Genomic DNA, 23154 nt, shown 5'->3' on the forward strand with positions numbered 1-23154 from the left:
GCTGGGAAGGGTGTCTGATCCTTGCGCCTGAGAAACGCCCTGTTTGGGCCTGCTGCCCGGGCTGCCGGGTGCCAGGAGCCAGTGCCAGGTGGTGTCCTCGTTCGAGTCGGCCCCCCGTCCCTGCCAGGGCTGGGCACTACCCCTGGTACCCAGCTACTGACCTGAGCCAGCCCCGGTTCCGGTCACTGGTCACCACCCCAGGCTGTGGCTTCCACAGGGCAGGCCTGCACTGAGCCCACACCTGGTGGCTCGCAGGTGGCAGAGGTTGCTGCCAGCTATCAGTCGGGTTGGAACGTGGCAGGGCGTGGCCCCCTGGTGTGGGTGAGGGTGCATCATTGCAGCACGGCAGCAGCCTAAGCCTGCCTGGGAATGGAGGGCGGGCCGGGCAGCATCTCTGTCCGGGGCAGTGGAGCGCAACCTAGAGGCTCCTCTGCCGTGCGCTGCCTCTGGGCGGTTGGCTTGAGGAGGGACCCTCATGGGTGACAGACTGAGGGCCCCTTCAGAGCTGGGCTCCAGCCCTCCCTGCCTGGGGATACCTGGGTCAGACCAGGGCCGGAGGAAGGGGTGGCACCTGCTCTGCCACTTGCCCTGCACCACCAGGCCTGCATGGGTCTGATCTCTGATGAGGGTGTGTTGTCCCCATTGCAGGGTCTGGCCTGAGCTGGGGTGAATGTGGGTGGGGGGGGTGCTTTGCCCAGGAAGGCTCCTGTGGACACAGAACCTTGGGTGAACTATTGAGGGGCCTGCGGGTCCCAGTGGGTGACCGGCGGCTCGAGGGCTCCCCTGGCCCCTTGGTGTGGTGGCCTCTCTGTGCTCCCTGCCCCTGCCCCCTGTCCTGGGCACCTGCTCTGGCTTCACGCTCCTGGGGTGCCTGGGCTTTGCACCGACTTGGTCTTTCTTGGGCCCTGTTAAAAAAGGTGCTCAGGCCGCTTGCTGGACCTACAGATAAGCCCTCTGGGCTGACAGTGGTGCACCCCTGGCCCGGGGCTACCCCACTCTAAGGAGAACCTGGGGGTACTACAGTCGAAGAGACAGCTGGCAGGCTGAAGCCGAGGGCTCCCAGCCAAGGGCCTGCACCCCGGGTCTGGTCGCATTCCTGAGGGACCTGCTAAGCCTCCCTGGCCTGGGGGTAGGGGTGGGGGAAGGGCAGGCCGGGCAGGGCTCCGGGCCTGCTGTACCCTCCTCTCCCACTTGCTGGGCCTGTTGGGGGGGGGGGCAGGAACTAGAGCCTCCAGACCCACTCCCATGGAACCCAAAGCTGTGGGGGGGGGGGGGGAAGGGAGGTGCCGCATTTGGTGGCAGCTGTGGTCCCAGTCTGGTTTTCAAAGGCCCAGCCTACCACGGGGCAAGCCCAGAGGCAGGGAAGCCTCCAGAGAGGGGCGAGCATGTGGTCAAGCAGGGGCTGGGCCCTCTGGGCAGGGAGGGGGCCCACGGCAGATCCTGGAAGGGAAAGAGGCAGGGGAGCCAGAAGCGGTTGAGACTGGTTCTTATAAATAGCCCGTTGCACAAGTGGCTCCAATTTTGACCTTTTGTCATGTAAATGTGGCCAGCCTGGGAAGGGCTTTGCCCGGGCCTCCTGCCACCGCCACGCCCACCCACCCGCCTAGGATTGTGTGCCTGCCACCAGCTCCCCCAGGCCTCAGTGGCCCGCGTGGGGCCCGTGGTGGAGGGTGAGGAGGCAGCACCTCCTAGGCGCTCCAGACCTGCCACGCTTGAGAGGCCGTCCTGAGCCTGGGGCCCACTGCGGTCACCCGCCTGATTGTCCCTGGGGGTTCCCTGCCAGAGAGGCGGTCGGGGTGACGGTGTCCCTCTTCTCCACGCCAGGTGACCAGGCATTGATGCTCCCCCAGGGAAGTCGCGCGCTCAAGGAGGCCACCCCCGCTGGCTGCTGCTCACATGGTCTCTGGACCCCTGGCACTCCGGTAGGCAGGCCGGGAGGGGGGCAGGCCGGGAGGGGGGCTGGGGAGGGCAGCGGATGGAGGGGGCGGGGCTCCAGCTCCAGTACCGGCCTGGGCTGTTTGGAGCCTGCCGGCAGACGCTTGCTGCCTCCTGCAGGTGGAGCTCTGAATGTTCACTTGGGGGACTTGGGTGCCCCGATGTGGTCCCGGTGAGCTCTGAAGCCTTCTTGGGGACACATCTAATTTTGTTAGGGTTTCAGCAAGGGCAGGGGAGAGCTCTGCCCAGTGGAGGCAGGGTGGGGCACTCAAGGGCAGGCCGAGGTAGGAGCAGGAGGTGCCGGCAGCTAAGAGACCAAGGTGCCCTCATCCCCTGTGTGGCCCAGGGCCTCGGGAGCTTCAGGGGCTGCTGCTCTGTTGCCAGGTGGCCCTGAGTAATGAGGGTCTGACTGGGCCCTGAAAGTTCTTGGCTCTGTGGGCTGTCTTCTGGGGAAGCCCCCCGGGCGGGGCAGCGGGTGGCCACCTGTGCACAGGCCTGCCCTCCCCAGCCTGGGCCCAGCGTCCGTCCCTTTCTGTGGCCCAGGGGGTGTGGGTGGGTGGGTGGGCGGTGAGAGGATGGAGCCGCGGAAGCTGCTGCCCGCGGCTGGGAGTTGGGGTTGAGCTTGAGGACAGCTCTGCTCCTCCTCATGCGTGCCCCCACCTGCCGCCTTTGCCTCTTCCCTTGGAGGGGCATTTCCTGCCCCCTGCAGTCTTTCTGGGCCCCATTGGGCACCATCTGCCCTGCCTTGTTCTTCCTACTGTGAGGTCTACAGTCCTTGGCAGGGGACTGCCTTCCCAGGTGGGAGGGGCTGTTCATTCAGGGTGGGGGGTGACCAGGGGCACCCTGCTCCCAGGGACCTCCAGGCTCCTGGCTGTATCCCTGGGCTCCCAGCTGTATCCCTGGGTTCCTGCCTGCACCCCTGGGCTCCCAGCTGTATCCCTGGGTTCCCACCTGCACCCCTGGGCTGCCGGCTGTATCCCTGGGTTCCTGCCTGCACCCCTGGGCTCCCGGCTGTATCCCTGGGTTCCTGTCTGCACCCCTGGGCTCCCGGCTGTATCCCTGGGCTCCCAGCAGCACCCCCGGGCTCCTGGCTGTGTCCCTGGGGTACCCAGCTTCCCCAGTAGTGGCTGTATCAGTAGGGGGGCGGGCTGGCTCCTATGTTTCCTTTGGGGACCAGAGGTGTTTGGAGCTGTATTACTGACGTCAGTTAGCCTCTGTACCAGCCCTCCTGGCAGAGGCCAGGTGGCCCCCCTTGCCCCAGCCCAGGTGGTAGTCACCCTTCCGCAAAAGGCTTCAGGATCCAGTGCCAGCGGCTTGGCCAGGCTGCCCAGTCAGTACTGCTACTAGGGCCTGCCCAGGGCGGGGCCTTCCTGGGCTTGGGGGTGAGGCCTCTTTCCTGAGGAGCAGGGGCTGTGGGGGTCCTGGAGCCTGGGAAGCTGGGACATGCCTTCTGGCAAATGGTGAAACTTCGGAAGCCCTGAGGGTTAACAGTGGACCAGCCAGTGCTCACCTTTGATTTGACTTGGCCCAGACAGTATTTACAAAAACAAGAACAAAAAGGAATCTAATTTTAACATTGGGAGTGGGGAGATGTCCTGTGAAAATCTGGGTTTCTCACTTAACCCTACCCACCCCTCCTGCCTTTCCCCCTCCCCCCAGCATTTTAGAGTCACCTGCTGGTCATTTTGGGGTTCCTTTTGGCGCCCTTCTAGCTTCTGAGGGCAGGAGGCCTGAGTTCCATTGGCGTGTGGAGAGAGCGACCTGGGCTATGGGGCCAGATTCCTGCCCCGGCAGCTCTGCTGGGTCCCTAGGGGGCCTTTAGGGCCCTCTGCTCCTGCATTCTCATTGGTGTGCGTGGGACTTCGCGGTGCACTAACCCCCAGTGCCTGTTTTTGGCTCACAGGTGGTGCGCGTGGGGAGGGCGCGGGGACACGGGCGCCGACATGGAGCTGCCCAGCCACTCGAAGCAGCTCCTGCTGCAGCTGAACCAGCAGAGGACCAAAGGCTTCCTGTGTGATGTCATCATCATGGTGGAGAACTCCATCTTCCGGGCCCACAAGAACGTCCTGGCCGCCAGCAGCATCTACTTCAAGTCCCTCGTCCTGCACGACAACCTCATCAACTTGGACACGGACATGGTCAGCTCCACCGTGTTCCAGCAGATCCTTGACTTCATCTACACAGGCAAGCTGCTGCCCAGCGACCAGCCGGCCGAGCCCAACTTCAGCACCCTCCTCACCGCCGCCAGCTACCTCCAGCTGCCCGAGCTGGCAGCCCTCTGCCGCCGCAAGCTCAAGCGCGCGGGGAAGCCCTTCGGCTCAGGGCGGGTGGGGGCCACCGGCATGGGGCGGCCAGCCCGCGGCCAGCGCCTGTCCACCGCCTCTGTCATCCAGGCTCGGTATCCGGGCCCAGTGGACGGGCGCAAGGGGATCCACCCCGCCCCAGAGCTGCCCCCGTCCAAAGGCTCCGACGACGAGCTCTTCCTCGGCAGCGCCAACCCGGAGGCGGCCCACTCCCTGGGCCGGGTGGGCTGCCCAGCCAGCGTGGAGCCGGGCCTGGGCGGCTGCAGCAGCAGCACCAACGGGAGCAGTGGGGGCTGTGAGCAGGAGCTGGGCCTGGACCTGTCCAAGAAGAGCCCACCTCTGCCACCCGCCACGCCCGGCCCCCAGCTCACCCCCGACGACCCGGCCCAGCTGAGCGACAGCCAGCACGACTCGTCTCCCTCAGCCCCTGCCCCGCCCATCGCCAACAGTGCCTCTTACGCTGAGCTGGGGGGCACCCCCGATGAGCCCATGGACCTGGAGGGGGCCATGGACAACCCGCTGGGTCTGCTGGAGGGGCCCGGCGGGCAGCCCCGCAAGAGCCTCCGGCACTCGGCCCGCCGAAAGGACTGGAGCAAGAAGGAGCCGGTGGCTTGCTCCCCCTTTGAGCGGAAAGAAGCAGGGCCCAAGGGCCCCTGCCCCGGGGAGGAGGGCGAGGGCCTGGGGGACAGGGTTCCGAACGGTATCCTGGGGGGCGGCAGTGGGGCCGGCGGGCCCTATGGGGAGCCCCCGTACCCCTGCAAGGAGGAGGAGGGGGAGAACGGCAAGGACGCGAGTGAGGACAGCGGGCAGAGTGGGAGCGAGGGGGGCAGTGGCCCGGCAGGCGCCCACTACGTGTACCGGCAGGAGGGCTACGAGCCGGTGCCCTACGGGGACAACCTGTACGTGTGCATCCCCTGTGCCAAGGGCTTCCCCAGCTCGGAGCAGCTCAACGCCCACGTGGAGACGCACACGGAGGAGGAGCTGTTCCTCAAGGAGGAAGGGGCCTACGAGACCGGCAGCGGGGGAGCAGAAGAAGAGGCCGAGGACCTGTCGGCACCCAGCGCAGCCTACGCGGCCGAGCCGCGGCCCTTCAAGTGCTCGGTCTGCGAGAAGACCTACAAGGACCCGGCCACGCTGCGGCAGCACGAGAAGACGCACTGGCTGACGCGGCCCTTCCCCTGCAACATCTGTGGCAAAATGTTCACGCAGCGTGGCACCATGACGCGCCACATGCGCAGCCACCTGGGCCTGAAGCCCTTCGCCTGCGATGAGTGCGGCATGCGCTTCACCCGCCAGTACCGCCTCACCGAGCACATGCGCGTGCACTCGGGCGAGAAGCCCTACGAGTGCCAGCTCTGCGGGGGCAAGTTCACGCAGCAGCGCAACCTCATCAGCCACCTGCGGATGCACACCTCCCCCTCCTAGAAGCCAAAGACCGCCCCCTGCCGCCGCCCGCCCGGGGCCAGCCTCCCACACCCCAAGCTTTAATCGACAGTCTATACCAAGAGAAGCGGAGAGAAGGGTTTCCGCGGGGAGCGAGGCCCACCTGCACGGCCCACCCCCGGCCGCCCGCGCCGCTGGCGGGCTCGTGGCGGAGCCATGGGTGTGCCTCGCCTTGACCTGGTTTCCCTCCCGCAGTCAGGTTGGGAGAAGGGGCAGGGGTGGGGAGGGCCTCCTGCCGCCGTGAGCCGCGTGGGGCCGCGTCTTGAGTGCGTGCGGCGTGCTTGAGTGTGTGCGGGCATCCGGGCAGGAGGCAGCTCCCGGGCGGCCAGGGTGACCACCGCCTACCTCTCGACCACTAAAGAGTCCTCTGCGGCCGCGTCGCTGTTGTTCCTACTGAGCTGTGTCTTTTTCCTCCCGAATTGTGTTACTTTAAACCAAAACAGAACAATAGTTGATTTTTCTCCCCGGGGCCGAAACGAGGGTCCGCAGACTGAATGTAACAGGGGCAGCTGCCCCTCCCTCTTGTCCCCGGCCCTGCCCTGATGCCGGGGGATGGAGGGGTGAGCCCACCTCTCCAGGCCCCAGAAGCCCTTCTTGCCCAAAGGCTTCTCTGGGCCCAAGGCCCTGCCTCGGCCACCTCAGGAGAGAGTGCTTTTCCTATAGTTTCCAAGGAATCTTCTTTGTTTAGAGGTACTTTTTTTTTTTTTTTTTTTTTATTACGAGAAAAACCAGTGTAACGTTTATGTGAATGTTTGAACTGGAAGGTCTGGGGTTGAGGGGGGTGGGCATGGGTAGGCTGGACTGGACGCCGAGTCCGTCGGTACTCTGTTGTTTCTTTTTATTTTCTTCGTGGGTGTGTGTGTGTGAGTGGGTGTGTGGTGTACGCGGCGAGTTTGGACAGATACTTCGCTTTCCTTCCTTCCTCACTGAACAAGGTGGAGAGACTTCTGACCTTTTGCTACCTCTTGAATCCCTGAGACCCCTACGTGGGTGACTGGCAGTTGAGGCCGAGACACCTTTGTTTTCCTCCTCTTTCTGTGGTGCTTTAGTGTGCACTGGGCCGGGGCCTCCGCTTCCCCGAGGGAGGCCAGAGGCTGGCCAGAGACCTGAGGGTGCTGCCAGGGTGCCCGGGCGGCCTCTGAGGGGGGAGGCCCCCGCAGCTTCGTGGTCTCTGGGCATGCACGTGTGTTTTCTCCTTGAGCTGCTTTTAGCAGGCCACCTCGAGGGTGTGCCCATCGTGGCCCGGGCAGGGAGGGCACCTGCTCAGGTGTGCAGCACGGCTGCACCTCAGCCCTAGGTTGGTTCCGCTGTCGGTCCCTTCGAGCCGGGGAAGCCACGGTGGGAGGGTGCGAGCCCTTCGCTGCTCCTGCCAGAGCCAGGGTGAGGCGGAAGTGAGCCCCCCCCATCCTGTCTGTCCTCCCCACCCCACGGTGGCTGAGCCAGTGAGTACAGGGGGGCCCAGGGCTCCGACCAAAGCAATGGGTTTGGGGGCGTAGGGGGTGCTGCATGCTCTTGGTGAGAGGCTGAGCCGGTCTGGGGTCCCACTGCCCCCCTGCCCCTCACCCTGGGCTTTTTTTCTCAGCCAGACTCAGACGCCTCTGTGTGCTCCCAAGGCCAGAACCAGCGGCTGCCGTGCTCAGCCATCTGTCCCGGGCTGACAGGAGCAGGCCTGGGCCAGTGGGCTTTATCTTCATATTGCTTAATGCTCTTCTTTGTTTTCCTTTTTTTTTCTTCCTTTCTATTTTAAGTTCAGACCAAAAAACTCTGGAGTCATCCCCCCACCCCTCAACCCCTCAAGGAACCTCCAGCTGGAATCGGGGCCTGTGTGCAGGGACCTCCGTGCTGACCATGGTGCGTGGGAGAGGAGGGAGCTCGGCCCGCACTCAGCCTCCTGGCTGAGCCCCCGCGTGGCTCCCCGGCCCCAAGCCTGCTCCCGTCGGCTTTGGGTGGGGAATGGAGGGCGGGACCCCAAGTCTTGAGCTCTAGCGGGCCAGGCTAAGGATTTGGGTGGAGGAGACGGGCGAGCCCCGGCCCCTCTGCTCCCCTGCCCACCCCCCCCCCCCACTCCATCAGCACTTAAGCCACACGACACAAAGTCTGTACCACACCGCATGAGAAGCGCGCGCGTGCCCTCGCGGGCCCTGAGCAGACGCGTGCTCCATGTCCGGGGCCACCGCACCCATGGGAAACTCGTGCAAGTAGGTGACCCGTTTGCAGAACTTCAGGGACTGGGAGCTAAGGCCCCCTTCACTCGCGACGTTCGGGCGACATAGTATTGTACCCGCCTTAGTATTGTATCGAGCCTTTTCTGTATTTTAATGAGAAAGCAGAACACTAGTTTCATATTTAAGATTTGCAGGGTTTGTGGGGGCGGGCGGGAGTAACACAACCCATCCTTTTGTTTCCCTCTTCCTTTGATCTCTCGTTGCGTGTGTGCTTGCGAGTGTGTGCGTGGAGTTGTGTCCCGAGCCTCACGAGGAAGTTAGGCCGTTGGCGGCCAAGGGCGGCTTTTACAGTTCTCTGCTTTAGTCACTTAATTCCTGAATGTTTCGGAGAAACAGGAAACAGAAAATAGCAGATGACGTAGGAAAGAGGATAAAAAGAAAAAAAGAAAAAAAAAAAAAGCTCATACCCAAATTCACAAAACCTATTTTTTAAACCAAAGCACATTTTTGAATGAATATGGAACCTCACTGGGCTCAGCAGAAAGATTCTAATATATTTATCTCATTGTTTACATAAACTTCTACAGTTTCAGACCTCAGCAGCTGTAAGGCCAGTCCCAGGGACCCCTCACCTTCCGCTGGGCGCCCACGGGAGCTGTCCCTCTGGGCTCAGGCGCAGAGATGGGGCCGGGGGGCTGGAGGTGGGAGCCTCCCGGGGGCCCCTTCAAGCCCAGATGGCACCAAAGAGTTTGGGCCCTTGCTGACCAGCCCCTGAGGTCGCCTGGCCGGACCGGGGCTGTCCCTGCCGGCGGCTGCCCAGGGGCGGGCGTTGGCTCTGGCCTCAGGACCCGCGTCTGGGCTTGGGCCCCGGGCTGGGAGGCAGGCCCTCTGGCTTCTCTGCCTGCGGCCTCAGGGTGGTTGCTGTGAGGGTCCCCTCAAGCCAAAAAGCCAGGACCTTCACACAGCACCGTCCCTGTGGGCCGCCCTGTCCCCTACCCCGAGCACCCTCCCCGCCCGAGCTGCGGAAGGGCTGACTGGGCCTGGTTCTTACTGACACCGACGGTGCAAACACTCTTCACAGTGTTCTTTTTGTATCAATATGTTTGTGCAGTGATGAATGTATTTATTTCTCAGACTTGGCGAGAGCGAGCGAGCCGAGCGGCAGGCCCGGCCCCGGCCCCCGCCACCGCACGCTCCCGCCACACTGAGCCACGGCAAAGGGCTCCTCCAGGATTGCGGGGGAAAAAAGGGAAAAAAAAAAAAAAGAATAGACAAACCTTTAAGCAAATAAGACTCTCAAGAGACTTGCAGCATAGCCATACACCTCAGCCTGTGAAATGAACAATCCGGACGAGACTGGTTTTTGTAGCCTCACGCAGCCGTGTGTATGTGTGTGTGTGTGTGCGTGCGCGTGTGTGTGTGTGTGTTTCCCATCAGCCCATCACTCGGAGCGGGGGGCCGGGCCGTCGCCACCCCCTGTCCCCCCTGTCAGTATTCACTGGACCTCAGGGCCTGCTGCAGGAGTGCGATCTGGCCGGGGCTGGCTGGGCTGGTGGGTCCCACCCGTCCCCCACCCCCACCCTCACCCCTGGGACCATCCTGAGGGGGTTGCGAGGCCTGGGCAGCCGGGGTGCGGGCGGGCTCAGGGAGGAGGGGACCACATCTGTCGCGTCCCTGGAGGACGAGGCTCGGGAGTCCAAGCCCCTGCCGCCCCTGTCCCCTCCCCCAAAAGGGACCAGCGTCCTTGCTGTTTTCCAGAACCGTGTTGGAGCAGGTGTGACACAGCCGACGTTGAACCTGTGAATCTGATGCCAGGAGGGAGGGGCTGGGGAGGGGCCAGCCAGGGCCTTGGTCTGACATTCCAAATTAGGGGAGGGTTAGGGGCGTTTGCGGTGATGATCCAGGCTGCCCAGGTCCTCCCTTGCCCAGGAGCCCCCCAGCTTCAGTCACCCCACTTGATTTTTCTACCAGGAACCCCTCCCCCTACCTCACCTTGCTATTTATTGCTGTAATTTATTGACCTCAAAAAATGCTGCATAACAGACCTCACTGGGGGCACGGGGGCTCCCCAGGGCTCCCCCCCTCCATTTGGCAGGGCCCCGCGGGGCCAGGTGCTGAGGGGAGCCTCTCTGTACCCCCACCCATCACTTGCCCTCCCCCTCCCCCGGGGGGCCCCAGGTTGGGCACTGACCCATTTGCAAATACCTCGAGGGGGAGGGAGCGGGCTATAGCTATTTTGTTTGATCAGAACTGGAGAGGGATCATGTCCCACTTTTATGTCCTTCCCAGAAAGGGGGAGGGACAGCCCAGGATCGCACTCCTGTACTGGCCACCGCCGCCGTCAGTCCTCAGCTTAAGTTCATTTCCCTCGAGAGTTTGAATAAATTCAGGTCAGAGCTGCATGGCAGCTCCCCAAAGTGTCATAGAAAAAAAGCAATTCACCGACGACTGATCTCTCCATTCAGAAGCGTGCAGTCTTAATGTACAGTGATGAGAAACTGTTATTTTATGATCTTTTCATTAAAAGCTTGATTGAAGACTCACCTGGTGTTGGGCCTTGTGTATTCCCCATGGCCGTTACCCCTTGCTCGGTGACAAACAACTGTCCTCTCTGTCCAGTGCTTCCTAGTCCCAGGGTGGTGGGGTTCGAAGTGGGGGCAGGCCTGCCACCCTCCGAGGGCGGGTTTCACAGGGCTGGAGCTGGGGAACTTGCTCTTCTCTTGGGGAACGCTGGCTGTGGAAGTGTAGGGAGCAGTGGCTCTCGGGACGGGCTGGTGGGCTGGAGCGGGTGGTTGGGGTGAGGGAGATGGTCTGGACCGCGTGGTGCCTGGGACCACCCTTTGAGCAGCAGGGCTGGTGTTGAGGGCCTGGGGGTAAGGCTGTCTTCTGCCCCCTGTGCCTTCCTGCTGCTTGACCTTAGGGTGGTGGCGTCTCCAAGGGCTGGGGGAGGTAGGTGCGATTCCCTGGGAGCACTGGCCCTCCTGGCCACCTGGGGCGGAATCCCAGAACGAGCGAAGACCCAGGAAGAGGTGGGACAACCTAGATCCCTGACTGGACGCTGGCTGTCCACAGTCCCCCAGGACAGCTACAGACGGGCCCGGCAGCTGCAGGCCTGCTCAGGCAGAGTGGCAATCACTGCTCTGAAACTCGGTAAGTTCAGTTCAATTGTTTTTGTCTCTACTTTTTATTTATTTTTAAATTTTTATTATTCTTAGGAGGTACCAGGGATTGAAACCTTGTACATGGGAAGCAGGCACTCAACCACTGATCTATACCTGCCCCCCTGTTTTTAATCAAAATCATACCCAGGGAGCAAATGTGGCTCAAGCAGTTGAGCACCTGCTTCCCACATGGGAGATCCCAGGTTTGATTCCTGGTGCCTCCTAAAAAGAAAAAAAAAAGCAAACGATAAAACCAACTCGGGAGCTGATGTGGCTCAGTAGTTGAGCACCGCTTCCACAATGAGGTCCTGAGTTCAATCCCCTGGTACCTCAAAAAAAAAAAAAATCCAGAACATTGTTTGTTTGTTTATTTTTAGGAAGTACTGGGAATTGAACCCAGGACCTTGTATATGGGAAGCAGATGTTCAACCACTGAGTTAGCCCACTTCCCTGAATGTAGTTTAAATCATCAAATGGTTCTTTAAAAGGCTTAGGCAAAAAAGTTTCTCAACCCCATCCCATGTTTAACTCCTGTAGCATTTTTTTCTGCATTTTTTTTACTACATTTCTAAATAAGGGAAGCGGACTTGGCCCAGTGGTTAGGGCGTCCATCTACCACATGGGAGGTCCGCGATTCAAACCCCGGGCCTCCTTGACCCGTGTGGAGCTGGCCCACGCGCAGTGCTGATGCACGCAAGGAGTGCCCTGCCATGCAGGGGTGTCCCCACGTGGGGGAGCCCCACGCGCAAGGAGCACACCCCATAAGGAGAGCCACCCAGTGCGAAAGAAAGTGTAGCCTGCCCAGGAATGGCGCCACACACACAGAGAGCTGACACAACAAGATGACGCAACAAAAAGAAACAGATGCCCATGCTGCTGACAACAACAGAAGTGGACAAAGAAGAACACGCAGCAAAAAGACACAGAACAGACCAACTGAGTTGGGGGGAAGGGGAGAGAAAATTAAAAAATAATATTCTATTGTCTTTTTTTTAAATATTTATTTCTCTCCCTGTCCCCCCCACCCGAGTCGTCTATTCTCTGTGTCTCTTTGCTGCTTCGTTGTCTTTGTTCCCTTTTGTTGTTGGTGGTGGCACAGGAATCTGTGTTTTTTTTGTTGCATCAGCTCTCCGTGTGTGCGGCACCATTCCTGGGCAGGCTGCACTTTCTTTCACACTGGGCGGCTCTCCTTATGGGGCGTACTCCTTGCATGTGGGGCTCCCCTGCACGGGGACACCCCTGCATGGCAGGGCACTCCTTGCGTGCATCAGCACTGCGCGTGGGCCAGCTCCACATGGGTCAAGGAGGCCCGGGGTTTGAACCGCAGACCTCCCATGTGGTAGACGGGCGCCCTATCCACCGGGCCAAGTCCGCTTCCCTCTATTGTCTTTTAACTCCTCTGCTTTAGAATCTGTGGACTTCGACTAGGTGAGGATTTTAGTTCATTCTTAACCACTTGCCCTTACCTTATATTCTCAAAATAGTCATCAGAATGTTTAATTTAGGGATTGACAAACTTTTTCTGCCAGGTAGTCGGATAATAAATATTTCAGGCTTTAAAACTTTACTTTAAAAAAAAACCAGCATAGGGAGCGGATGTGGTTCAGGTGCCCACCTCCCACATGGGAGGTCCTGGGTTCAGTTCCCGGGGCCTTCTAGAAAAACAAAACAAATGACACAACCAACTCAGGGAAACCAATGTGGCTCAGCGGTTGAGCACCAGCTTCCCACACATGAAGTCCCAGGTTCAGTCTGTGGCCCCCAGTACCTAAAAAAAAAAAACCTGGCATAAGCTGTTGTTTACATCATTTTCACTACGGAATCATCATAGCTGAGCCAGGAATTGTGCTGAGTCTTTTCTCCTTTTTTGTATTAATACAATTTCCTGTTTTCCCTGAGGTTGATAATTACTTTTTTCCCAATTACTTAGTGTGCTTTCAAACTGCCTTTAACTCTGTATAAAATGCTCCCCGGTACTGTTTTTCCAATAGTCGGACATGGTCAGGAAGCCATCTGTTCTGTTATTTTTGTCCTGGGCCTGCCTTCCTAGAGGCTGTCCAGAACAGACATGAGCTGAAGTTCTTGTCTTTATCCCGTCTTAGAAAAGCCCTGCTTTCTGTGTCCCATGTGTTCTCTTTCATGAATTACATGACAGCTTAGTGTAGTTTTTTAACCATACCAACCTGAGAAAGAGAACATGGGAATGAAGCTTTTTGAGATATCAAGTGTTTAAACTACAATGGCCTGGTAGTTTGGCTGGATGTAGAATTGCAGGTTGGATATCCTTTTTTCTCTGAATTTTGAAGGGTTTTGCTGTCCAGTTTCCTTCAGAGTCCCTATCCTTTGTATGTGACCTGATTTCCTCCATGGAAGCTTTTAGGATTGTCTCCTTAGTTTTATTTTATTATTTTTTAGATTTATTTATTTCTGTCTTCCCTCTCCCCCCTCCCATTGTCTGCTGTCTGTGTGCATTCGCTCTGTGTGTTCTTCTCTGTCTGCTTGTGATCTCACTTGATGTTGCATCGTCTTGCTGCATCAGCTCTCAGTATGTATGGCACCACTCCTGGGCAGGCTGTGGTTTCGTGCAGGGAGGCTCTCTCTGTGCAGGGGCCACTCCTTGCATGGGGGGCACCCGTATGCAGGGGCATCCCTGTGTGGGCTGGCACTCATTGCACATAGCAGCGCTGCATGTGGGCCAGCTCACCACACGGGCCAGGAGGCCCTGGGTATCGAACCCTTGCATCTCCTATATGATAGATGTACGCTCTATCCATTGAGCCACATCCGCTTCCCTCCTTGGTTTTAAATGGTCTGCTCATTTTCTGGGCCACGTACTTGATGGGTTGGTTTTCCTCTGGAAACTCACGCCCTTCAATTTAAGTCATGGATTTTTAAAACTTATCAGCTGTTTTTTAAATTTCCAAGAACACTTTCTTTTGTTTGTTCCTTAATTGCACACACTTTTTCTATTTTCTTTTTTTTTTTCATGGATGTTATGTTTTCTTCTGATGGATAGTTTAATATATTACAGTTTGTGATTGCAGAGTGCAGTCCCCACCTCCACCAGGCTGTTAGGCTGACACGCAGCATCTGCACCGATCCCCTTTCCAAAACCTGAGTGGTCGCACGTCACACCCAACCCTGGGGGGTCCACCCATGGCTTCCAGCCTCTGGGGTGCTTGGTCAGTGCCAGTCTGTCACCTTGGATGCGCCGCAGCTCTGGGTTGGGAGGTAGCGGGAGCCCGATAGACTAGTTGCTGCTTGAACTGTACCACGAAGGGGGAGGCAGCCAAATGGATGGGGTCTGGGGCGGGGGGGGGCAGGGCTGGGGCGGGTGCTCCCAGCGAGAACACTGCGAGCACGGAGGGGGGGGGCACTGTCTCCGTGTCCTAGCTGCTGTGACAATACCACACGGTGGGTTGGCTTCAACAATAGGAATGTATTGGTTTCCATTTATTTTCAAAGATTTACAGTCTTTTTACCTGTTCTGTATACAAGTTAACCCTCAGCTTTCTGTTCTCTAACCTCACTCTATTTTCTGGTGACCCATCTAACGTCATTAACTCCATGACTTGACACAATACATTTAGTCCATAATAGCCCAGTCGTACAGTATTCATCCTCTGTGTCTGGCTTGCTTCACTCAACGTAATGTCCTTCTCCAGGTTCATCCGTGCTGTCATGTGCACCCACCCCTCCCAGGTCGCCCCTGGGCCAGGGTGGGGACCACCATCAAGGAAGCGGCATCAGTAGGTTTTCCGTGTCGGTGCATTCGCCGGGCCACCCCGAAGAACCCCAGACTCCGGGACAACATGTGTGGCATTCCGAGCCCAGGGTGGTAGATGCAGAGTGTGGTGCTGACATCCCAGGACCTGGGGTGCCCCGGAGGGGACGGGATCAGTAGCAGCCACTGTGGTGCTATCTAGTCGTAGGTGACACTGGGCCCCGGGTCCTTGGCAGCACCAACTCTTCCGGCTAGCTCAGCACCCCATTTGTGGTAATGAACCTTACCCAAGATCCCTTGGGGGGTGGGCATCGGAGAGTCTCAGTGGAAGGGAGGTAGAGGAAAGGCTGGGGTCCATGGGAGGCTTCCTGAGGTCCCGGCTGGAGGGGGGCAGGCTCCCCGGGAAGGGGGCCTCTGCAGGCGCCCCGGTTTGGCCCACAGGTTTCCATGTGGCGAGGTGGCCGTGAGGGAGATTGTTCTGGCACAGTCTGCCTCACAGAAAAAGGCTGAGGAGAAAGTCAAGGCGTGAGGGCATGAGATCTGAGATGTTCCTGAGGCCGGAGCTGGGCCGGACCCCGAGGTGAGGAGCCAGGCCTTCCCTGTCCTCCAGCGGCCGTCCGGGGAGCCTGGCCACAAGCGCGAGGAGCCCCTCAGGCCCCCGGGAGCCCGGGATTTGCCTGGGCAGCACGGAGAGGCCGGGTGTCGCACCCCTCCTCCCTCCACAGGGCCACGAGCCCAGCGTTCCTGGCCCGGGTCCCTGGAGGCCGGGCCCCTCGGGGAGTCCCTCAGGGGTCACAAGACCTCCAGCTGGGGCCTTGTGGCCCAGGGTGTGGGAGGGGCCAGCGAGGCTGCCCCGGTGTCTGTCTGTCTGCCGTGGGCCCTTTGCATCGATGCCAGAGCTCACCCCCGCCTTCCTTGCCTTCCCTCCCACACACCTTTGCTCCTACGGCATGCTTTTTGTTTGTTTGTTATTTGTTTTTTGGAGGTACTGGGGATTGAACCCAGGACCCTCATACATTGGAAGCAGGTGCTCAACCACTGAGCTACATCTGTTCCCCCTGAACATAGTTTAAATTACCAAATGGCTCTTAAAGGCTTAAGTGAAAAAACAGGTTCTTGTCCCCTCAACCCCATCCCATGTTTAACTCTTGTAGCATTTTCTTCTGTATTTTGCACAATATTTCTAAATAATATTCTGCTGTCTTTTTTTTTTTTAAGATTATTTATTTTTCTCCCCCCCCCCAGTTGTCTGTTCTCTGTGTCTATTTGCTGCGGCTTCTTTGTCTGCTTCTGTTGTTAGCGGCATGGGAATCTGTGTCTTTCTGTTGTGTCATCTTGCTGTGTCAGCTCTCCGTGTGTGCGGCGCCATTCCTGGGCAGGCTGCACTTCCTTTCGCGCTGGGCGGCTCTCCTTACAGGGCGCACTCCTTGCGCGTGGGGCTCCCCTACGCGGGGACACCCCTGCGTGGCACGGCACTCCTTGCGCGCATCAGCACTGCGCATGGGCCAGCTCCACACGGGTCAAGGAGGCCCAGGGTTTGAACCATGGACCTCCCATGTGGTAGACGGATGCCCTAACCACTGGGCCAAGTCTGCCGCCTCTGCTGTCTTTTGAAGACTCCATTTTAGAGTCTGTGGACTTAGACTAGGTGAGGATTTTACTTCATTCATACCCACTTCCCCTTACCTTATATTCTCAAAATAGTCATCAAAATGTTTAATCTAGGGGTTGACAAACTTTCTGCCAGGTAGCTGAATAGTAAATATTTCAGGCTTTAAAATTTCACTTACAAAAAAAAACCATGGAAGCGGACTTGGCCCAGTGGACCTGACCTTGCCAGGGGGTGTCAGCAGCACCTGACGCCTCACGCGTGGGTACCTCCTAATCACCTTCTGCTGTGAGGGCATACCGGTCATGGCACTCGGGGCTGCCCACAGAGATGGGGCCACCAGGCCATCGTGGCGCCCTTGGCAGCAGGCCGGCGGGTAGCCTGGAGGGACCTCTTCGGAAGAGGAAAGTGCACCCACGTCCTGGCCATGCCCTCACTTATACTGAAGCAGCGGTCGGTTTCCCGGGAAGCAGGGCTGCAGCGGCTCCGGGCCCAGCGAGCCCACAGCACAAGCAGCGCCAGGGCCCAGCGTCCCCGTCCCCACGGGGGCGGCAGCACGTGACTGTGGACAGCCTGGGAATGGAGGGAGCTTCAGGCGTGTGGGCAAGAGGTGGGCCGTGGTGGTCCCAGGATGGACACAGCTGGATCCCAGCCCCTCCCAGTGGTGGCCGTGGGGCCTCAGGCAAGAGACCACGTCCTTAGACGATGGGGACAGTTGCTCGTCCACTGGTCTAGCTTCCGTTCAGGTGCTGGACACTGCTCAGCTGGGCTCATCTCCCAGCAGGGAGAAAGACAGTGAACCCGGGGAGAAACAGCAGCTTCTAGAAGGGTGGCCAGGCCAGGCTTCCCGAGAGGCGGGCACTGGGGGTGAGGCCTGAAGGAAGTGGGGGAGAGCAGGTGTCAAGGGCCTGTGGCAGGCAGGAGGCCTCGGGGGTGGGCACAGGAGGCAGATGCTGGGCCCTGGGGCCAGATGGAGAAAGGAACAGGCCCGGCTGTGCAGGCCTCGGAGGCTCTGTGAGAGCTGGGACTTGTGCTCCATGAGCTGGGAGCTGCTGGAGGGCTTGGCGGGGGCCGTTGAGTATAATGAGCCACATTTCCCCCACTACTCCATGTGGGAAATTTCATGCGAATGACGGATCTGGAAGAATTACAGACCACACAGGAGCCATTGGAATGAGCCAGTCACACGGCAGTGGCATCACAGCTGCTGAGAAGAGGTCAAGTTCTTTATTTGTTCAACTTCTGGTTTGAAATAATTTCACGCCTCCAGTACAGGTCCAAAAATCACGCAGACACCAACATAACTCCCACCCAGAGACCCAGATCCTCCAATTGTACCCTTTGGCCATGTTGTATCATTCTCTCCAATCCATCCAGCTATGGATCCATCATCCATCCATCCACCCACCTATTTTTACACAGCTGAGAGTAGGTTGTAGACATCATCCTCCCTGAACATGCGCACAGGAATATCAATTTTTCCTGTCAGCGTAGTTCCCCAGCCCTTGGGTGACACTTGCAGCGTGCCAGCACTTGGCAGGCCTCATGGGGCAGGGGTGTTTCTCCAATTTACTGGCGAGCATGTGGAGGTACAGGCAGATTCTTAGTGGGTGATGGCAGAGACCCCCCCCCCCCAGGGTTCGTGGCCAGGGGGGAGCTGGAGGGGGGTGCGGGAGCAGGGTGACATCAGGGTTTCTAGGCCATATGGGAATAGCGGAAAGCACTAAGTGACTGGGAGCCCAAGGAATGCAGCAGCAGGGGGAGGACAGGACGTTTGAGCCGCAGGGGGCTCTGGGTAGGGGCCTGGGGGGTGGGAGGTCCTGACTGGAGGGGCCATGACATTGCATGACCCTGGGGAGGGGACTTGCTGGGACACAGGGAGGGGCTCCGAGACTCTCAGGGTGAGTCAGACGAGAATCATGAGTTGAATCATGAGTTGACCGGAGGGTCAGCAACGCAGAAGGTCCGTTTCCGGCCATGCCGTGACTAAATGAAGGAAAGCCTGGAAATACGAACCCTCTCTCTCTCACTCCCTCACCACGACCTTGGGTGGCTCCCCCAGGATCGGGGAGCTCCGTGTGGATTCAGGTTCCCCGACCCCCACCCCCTGCCCAGAGCACACATGGCTTCTAGAAGATTCCCTGTTGTCGGCCTCCACGGGCGGCGCAAGCTGTGGAGTGCTGGGGAGTCCACTTGGCATCCATCTGTCCCTTCCCGGACGGCACCATCTGAGACTCAACTTTGTGGCCCAGGACCCAGATCACATCCCTGTGCGGCACGGGAGCTCCGACCTCACACCGGTGCCCTCTTCACCAGGCCACTTCTGTTCTTCCTGACATATCACAGTGCTTTTTTCTTTCCAGTGACAAACATTTATTTTTCTTATTATAAAAGCAGCATGTGTTGACCATAGAAAAATAAAGGGTGGGGGAGTGGGTGTGGCTTAAGCAACTGAGCTCCCGCCTACCACATGGGAGGTCCTGGTTCAGTTCCTGGGGCCTCCTTAAGAAGATGAGCCAGACAGCGAGCAGATGCGACAGGCAGGCGCAGTGCACTGATGCAACAAGAGACACAAGGGGGAAGATATTAATAAGAGACCCAACAAAGCAGGGAGTGGAGGTGGCTCAAGAGATTAGGTGCCTCCCTTCCACATGGGAGGTCCCGGGTTTGGTTCCTGGTGTCTCCTAAAAAGAAGACCTGCACACAACAAAACAGATACAGCAAATGCAAGCAACGAGGGGTTGGGGAGAAATAAATAAATCTTAAAGTAAGGGGGACAAAGACAAGCAAAAAGGAGCTGGGTTCTCGGACCTTGATGAGGTGGCCGTCCTGCCACCGCCATATGAATCTCTAGCACTTAGGGACCTGAGGTCTGCAAAATGGTGTGGGGCTATCATTGTTCTCCCTCTCGTTTAACACGTTTCCTGAGTTTCGACCCCGTTACAGATGTTCTTACATGATTGTACAGTTAATACAAAATGGCTGCATTCAGCCATAGAATTGACGGCTGAGCTGGGTCACAGGCTGGCTGCATGCGGGTGCTCAGGCCGGCAGCTCCCTTTGAAGTGGACAGATGGACAGACCTGCAGCGAAACAAGTGGAGAGTCATGGATGCAGTGGAATCCAGGTGGTTTTACCATCACTCATGCTCATTATTTCAGCTCTCATAGACCCTTGAAATTTTCCATCATAAAACCTTGGGGGAAATGTGGTTGACATATCACAGGCTCTTTTTTTTCCCTCCTCACCCCCTCCTTGTTTGCACTTGCTCTGTCTGTTCGTTGTGTGCTCATCTTCCTTTTAGGAAACACCAAGAACTGAACCCAGGATCTCTCATGTGGTAGGCGGTGTCACCTACAGAGGTGGTCATCTCTGTTTCCCAGGCTCATTTTAATCAATGCTAATTTCAGAAGTACTAACCCAGTAGGAAATCCCAGGACAGAATTGGGGTGGCTCAGCCACAAGCCCCCTTCTGTTCTGTGCCACCTTGGGCAGGCCTGCCTTCCAGGATGTTCTGTGGGAAATGAGCCTGGGCTGATGCAGTGAAGGAGGGAGAAAGAGTAGGTACTGGCCCCAGGAGCTGAGTTGTGGGAAAGCAGCGACGGGGGTCTGCCTTGAACAAAGGCAAAATGAACGTGCCCAAGACAGGTCTGCAGGATCTAGGCTGGCCACTCACCCACACCTTCCTGGCCCTTCCAGGGGGCTGAGGTGCAGGCTTGGATTTTGGGGTGAGTCGGGGGAGGGGTGGTTCCTGAATAGCACCAGGGTCCCAGCAGAGGTGTCCCCTCGGCCAGGTGGTGTGGATGTCGCTGCGTAGTGGGGAGCCTGCCAGCTGGGGAGCCTGGTATCTCCAGAGGCGCCCTCGTCAGCATCCCCCATGGCTGCAGAGAAAGTACCTCAGGGATAAGCCCAAATGCCACCCGCCCTTTCCTGCTAGTTGCTGACTCCAGTGTTTCACTCTCAGAATTTACGTGGGAACAGGAGGGCCCTAGGCTGCCACTTCCTGGTCATCTGCCATTGCCGAGCCTTAGTTTCCCCATCTGCGGAATGAGAGTCATGATGCTCACTCAGTGGGGCGGTGGGGGGCGTCCTGGTGGTGGGGCAGGGGCTTCCAGGCAGAAATGATGGCGAGGAGAAGGAACCCAGGAGGTGACACCACTAAGCTGGACAGTGCCATCCGCTAGTGTGTCTGTCATTGCACGAAAATTGTAAAAGAGAGGGCGAAATACATTCCACTGGTGTTTCTTCTAGCCTAGTATATTCCAAATATTATTTCAAGGGTGTGAGTTTGGAAATATGGTACTGACGTATACTTACCTCCCCTGCAGGTGCTCCTGGCCTGCGAGGACCTGGGCCAAGAGCCAAGGACATTTAGATTGGCCGGGCTCAGCTCTTAGCACCCAAACTGTGTTAACAGGGAGCAACCCCATTTAAAGATGGGGAAACTGGCCCAGGGGTCTCCATCCTCATCTTTCATCCCAGCATCTGCAGAGTGGCTACCCCCATACTCACCAACCTCACCCCCACTTCTGCCCTGATGGCTGGGAGCCCTCCAAGTATCACATCCAGAGGAATAGATTAGTTTACAAACATGATCTTTCTTTTTTTGGGATTCATAAATAATCTCAAACTCTCAAACCATTTAACAACAAAGCAAAACAAAGCCCCCAAAACTCCACAAACCTGCGTTACTGATGGTGATCCATACCACAGCCTAAGTCTGTGGTGATGAGCTGGGCAGGGAATTTAAAGGAGGACAGAAACATCCAGGTGTGTTCTAGGCTGTGACTTGGGGGCTGACATGGTTAGGCCCATGTGAACATTTAAATATCAAGTCCTTGTTCTCTGGGTTCAGATCAATGTGGGTTGAAGTTCAACCACGGTGTCGGGGCTTGGGGGTGCATAAGCACGTCTTAGATGCTTAGACCCTTCTGGAAATGAAACCCCCCTGACAGCAGTAATGTGTCTGGCACTTGGTGAGGTAGATGCTCAGAAAGCAGCAATTCCTTCCCCCATTCTCTGCCCCTGACCTTGACCCCATCTCTGGAATTCATCACTGACCTGTAGGGGACTGATTCCAAGATAAAGTGACAAGAATAACTCAGGTAAAGCCACCCCACCCGAGCAGCTGCCACGTATTGCCACATTCCTACAAGTACCAAATAATAATAGCTGTCCCTTGCAGCAACCCTAACATCTAGTCATCCTTTGCTACATAACACACTATGCTCTGCAAATAGAACAAACCACCCCAAGACTTAGTGGTTTAAAATAAGAGCCATTTTGTTTGCTCATAGTTCTATTGGGTCAGCAACTTGGGCTGGGCTGTGGCTGGGCTGTGGCTGTGGCTGTAGCTGTGTTGGGTTGGGGCTGTGGGCTGTGACTGGGCTGGGGTTGGGGCTGTGTTGGGGCTGTGGGCTGAGGTTGGGTTGTGGCTGGGGTTGGGGCTGTGTTGGGGCTGTGGGCTAAGTTTGGGCTGTGGCTGGGCTGAGGCTGGGTTGGGTTGGGACTAGGCTGTGGCTGTGGCTGTGCTGGAGCTGTGGGCTGAGGTTGGGCTGTGGCTGTGGCTGTGGCTGTGGCTGTGGCTGTACTGGGGCTGTAGGCTAAGGCTGGGCTGTGGCTGGGCTGAGGCTGGCTTGGGTTGGGACTAGGCTGTGGCTGTGGCTGTGTTGGAGCTGTGGGCTGAGGTTGGGCTGTGGCTGTGGCTGTGGCTGTGTTGGAGCTGTGGGCTGAGGTTGGGCTGTGGCTGTGGCTGTGGCTGTACTGGGGCTGTAGGCTAAGGCTGGGCTGTGGCTGGGCTGAGGCTGGCTTGGGTTGTGACTAGGCTGTGTCTAGGTTGAGGTAGCGCTAGGGTGGGCTGGGCTGAGGCTAGGCTGGGACTAGGTTGAGGCTGGGGCTGGACTGTGGCCATGGCTGTGGCTGTGGCTGGCCTGTGGCTGTGGCTGGGCTGGGCTCGGCTGGGTGGTTCTGCAGATCCCGCCTGGGCCTTTGACCATGCAGCTGCATGGCTTCAAGGCTCTCTTGTGGTGGAAGGTCTGGGGCAGCTTCCCTTAAGTGACTGCTGGTTGGTGCTGGTAGCCAACTCGTGCAGGGTCTTCCTGTGGTTATGGGGTTGTATGGTGGTGTAGCAGTTTGATATTATTGATGAATTCCAAAAAGAAATATTGGATTATGTTTGTAAACTGGTCTTTTCTTCTGCGCATATTAGTTTATATCAGATTCAGAGGTTTATTTAAGTAATTACGTAAACCTCTTGTGCCAAAGGGTGGGGACTCACAGATAAAAGACATGGCAAAGGACAGAGTTGAGTGTTTTTTTGTGTTTTTTTTTAATATTTATTTTTCTATTTATTTCTCTCCCCTTCCCCACCCCTCCTTGTTGAGGGTTTTTGATGTTAGAGTTTGATGCTGAAGACTTAAGCTGGAGCCCCAGGAAGAGAGGAACCCTAAGCCTGGAAAGAAGCAAGCCCTGGGAAGAGAGGAGCCCAGGAAGCCTGAACTTTTGCAGACCTCAGCAGCCATCTTGTTCTAATATGTGAAAGTAGACTTTGGTGAAGGAAGTAACTTATGTTTTGTGGCCTGGTATCTGTAAGCTCCTACCCCAAATACATACTCTACAAAAACCAACCAATTTCTGGTATTTTGCATCAGTACCCCTTTGGCTGACTGATACAGGTAGGTTATAAGAGGGCAAGAGGGGCTGCAAGAATTCCCTTTACATGGGAAGCAGGTGCTCAGCCACTTGAGCTACACCCACTCCCCTGAAAGAATTCCATATGCACAAGTCTCATGACATTGTTTCGTAAAAGCAAGAC

At 57.6% G+C, this 23154-nt stretch overlaps 1 protein-coding gene and 1 long non-coding RNA gene across 4 annotated transcripts in view; both read left to right on the plus strand.

Annotated features, from left to right (window-relative positions):
* HIC2 (HIC ZBTB transcriptional repressor 2) overlaps positions 1-10389 on the plus strand; it is a 29624-nt gene extending 19235 nt beyond the window's left edge. For all 3 annotated transcript variants that reach the window (XM_071209906.1, XM_004466437.3, XM_023591131.3), the window contains exons 2-3: positions 1825-1922; positions 3839-10389. In XM_071209906.1, coding sequence (XP_071066007.1) covers positions 1897-1922; positions 3839-5663 — 1851 coding nt within the window. In that variant the 5' untranslated portion in view covers positions 1825-1896 and the 3' untranslated portion in view covers positions 5664-10389. The remainder of the gene's footprint in view (positions 1-1824; positions 1923-3838) is intronic.
* Positions 10390-12336: 1947 nt separating this feature from the next.
* LOC131274617 (uncharacterized) lies at positions 12337-22964 on the plus strand. The gene is made up of 2 exons (XR_009181902.2): positions 12337-19467; positions 22724-22964. It is a non-coding gene; the product is annotated as an uncharacterized lncRNA (long non-coding RNA).
* The last annotated feature ends 190 nt before the right edge of the window (positions 22965-23154 follow it).

Source organism: Dasypus novemcinctus, chromosome 19 (assembly GCF_030445035.2).
Source record: "Dasypus novemcinctus isolate mDasNov1 chromosome 19, mDasNov1.1.hap2, whole genome shotgun sequence".
Classification (NCBI taxonomy): domain Eukaryota; kingdom Metazoa; phylum Chordata; class Mammalia; order Cingulata; family Dasypodidae; genus Dasypus; species Dasypus novemcinctus.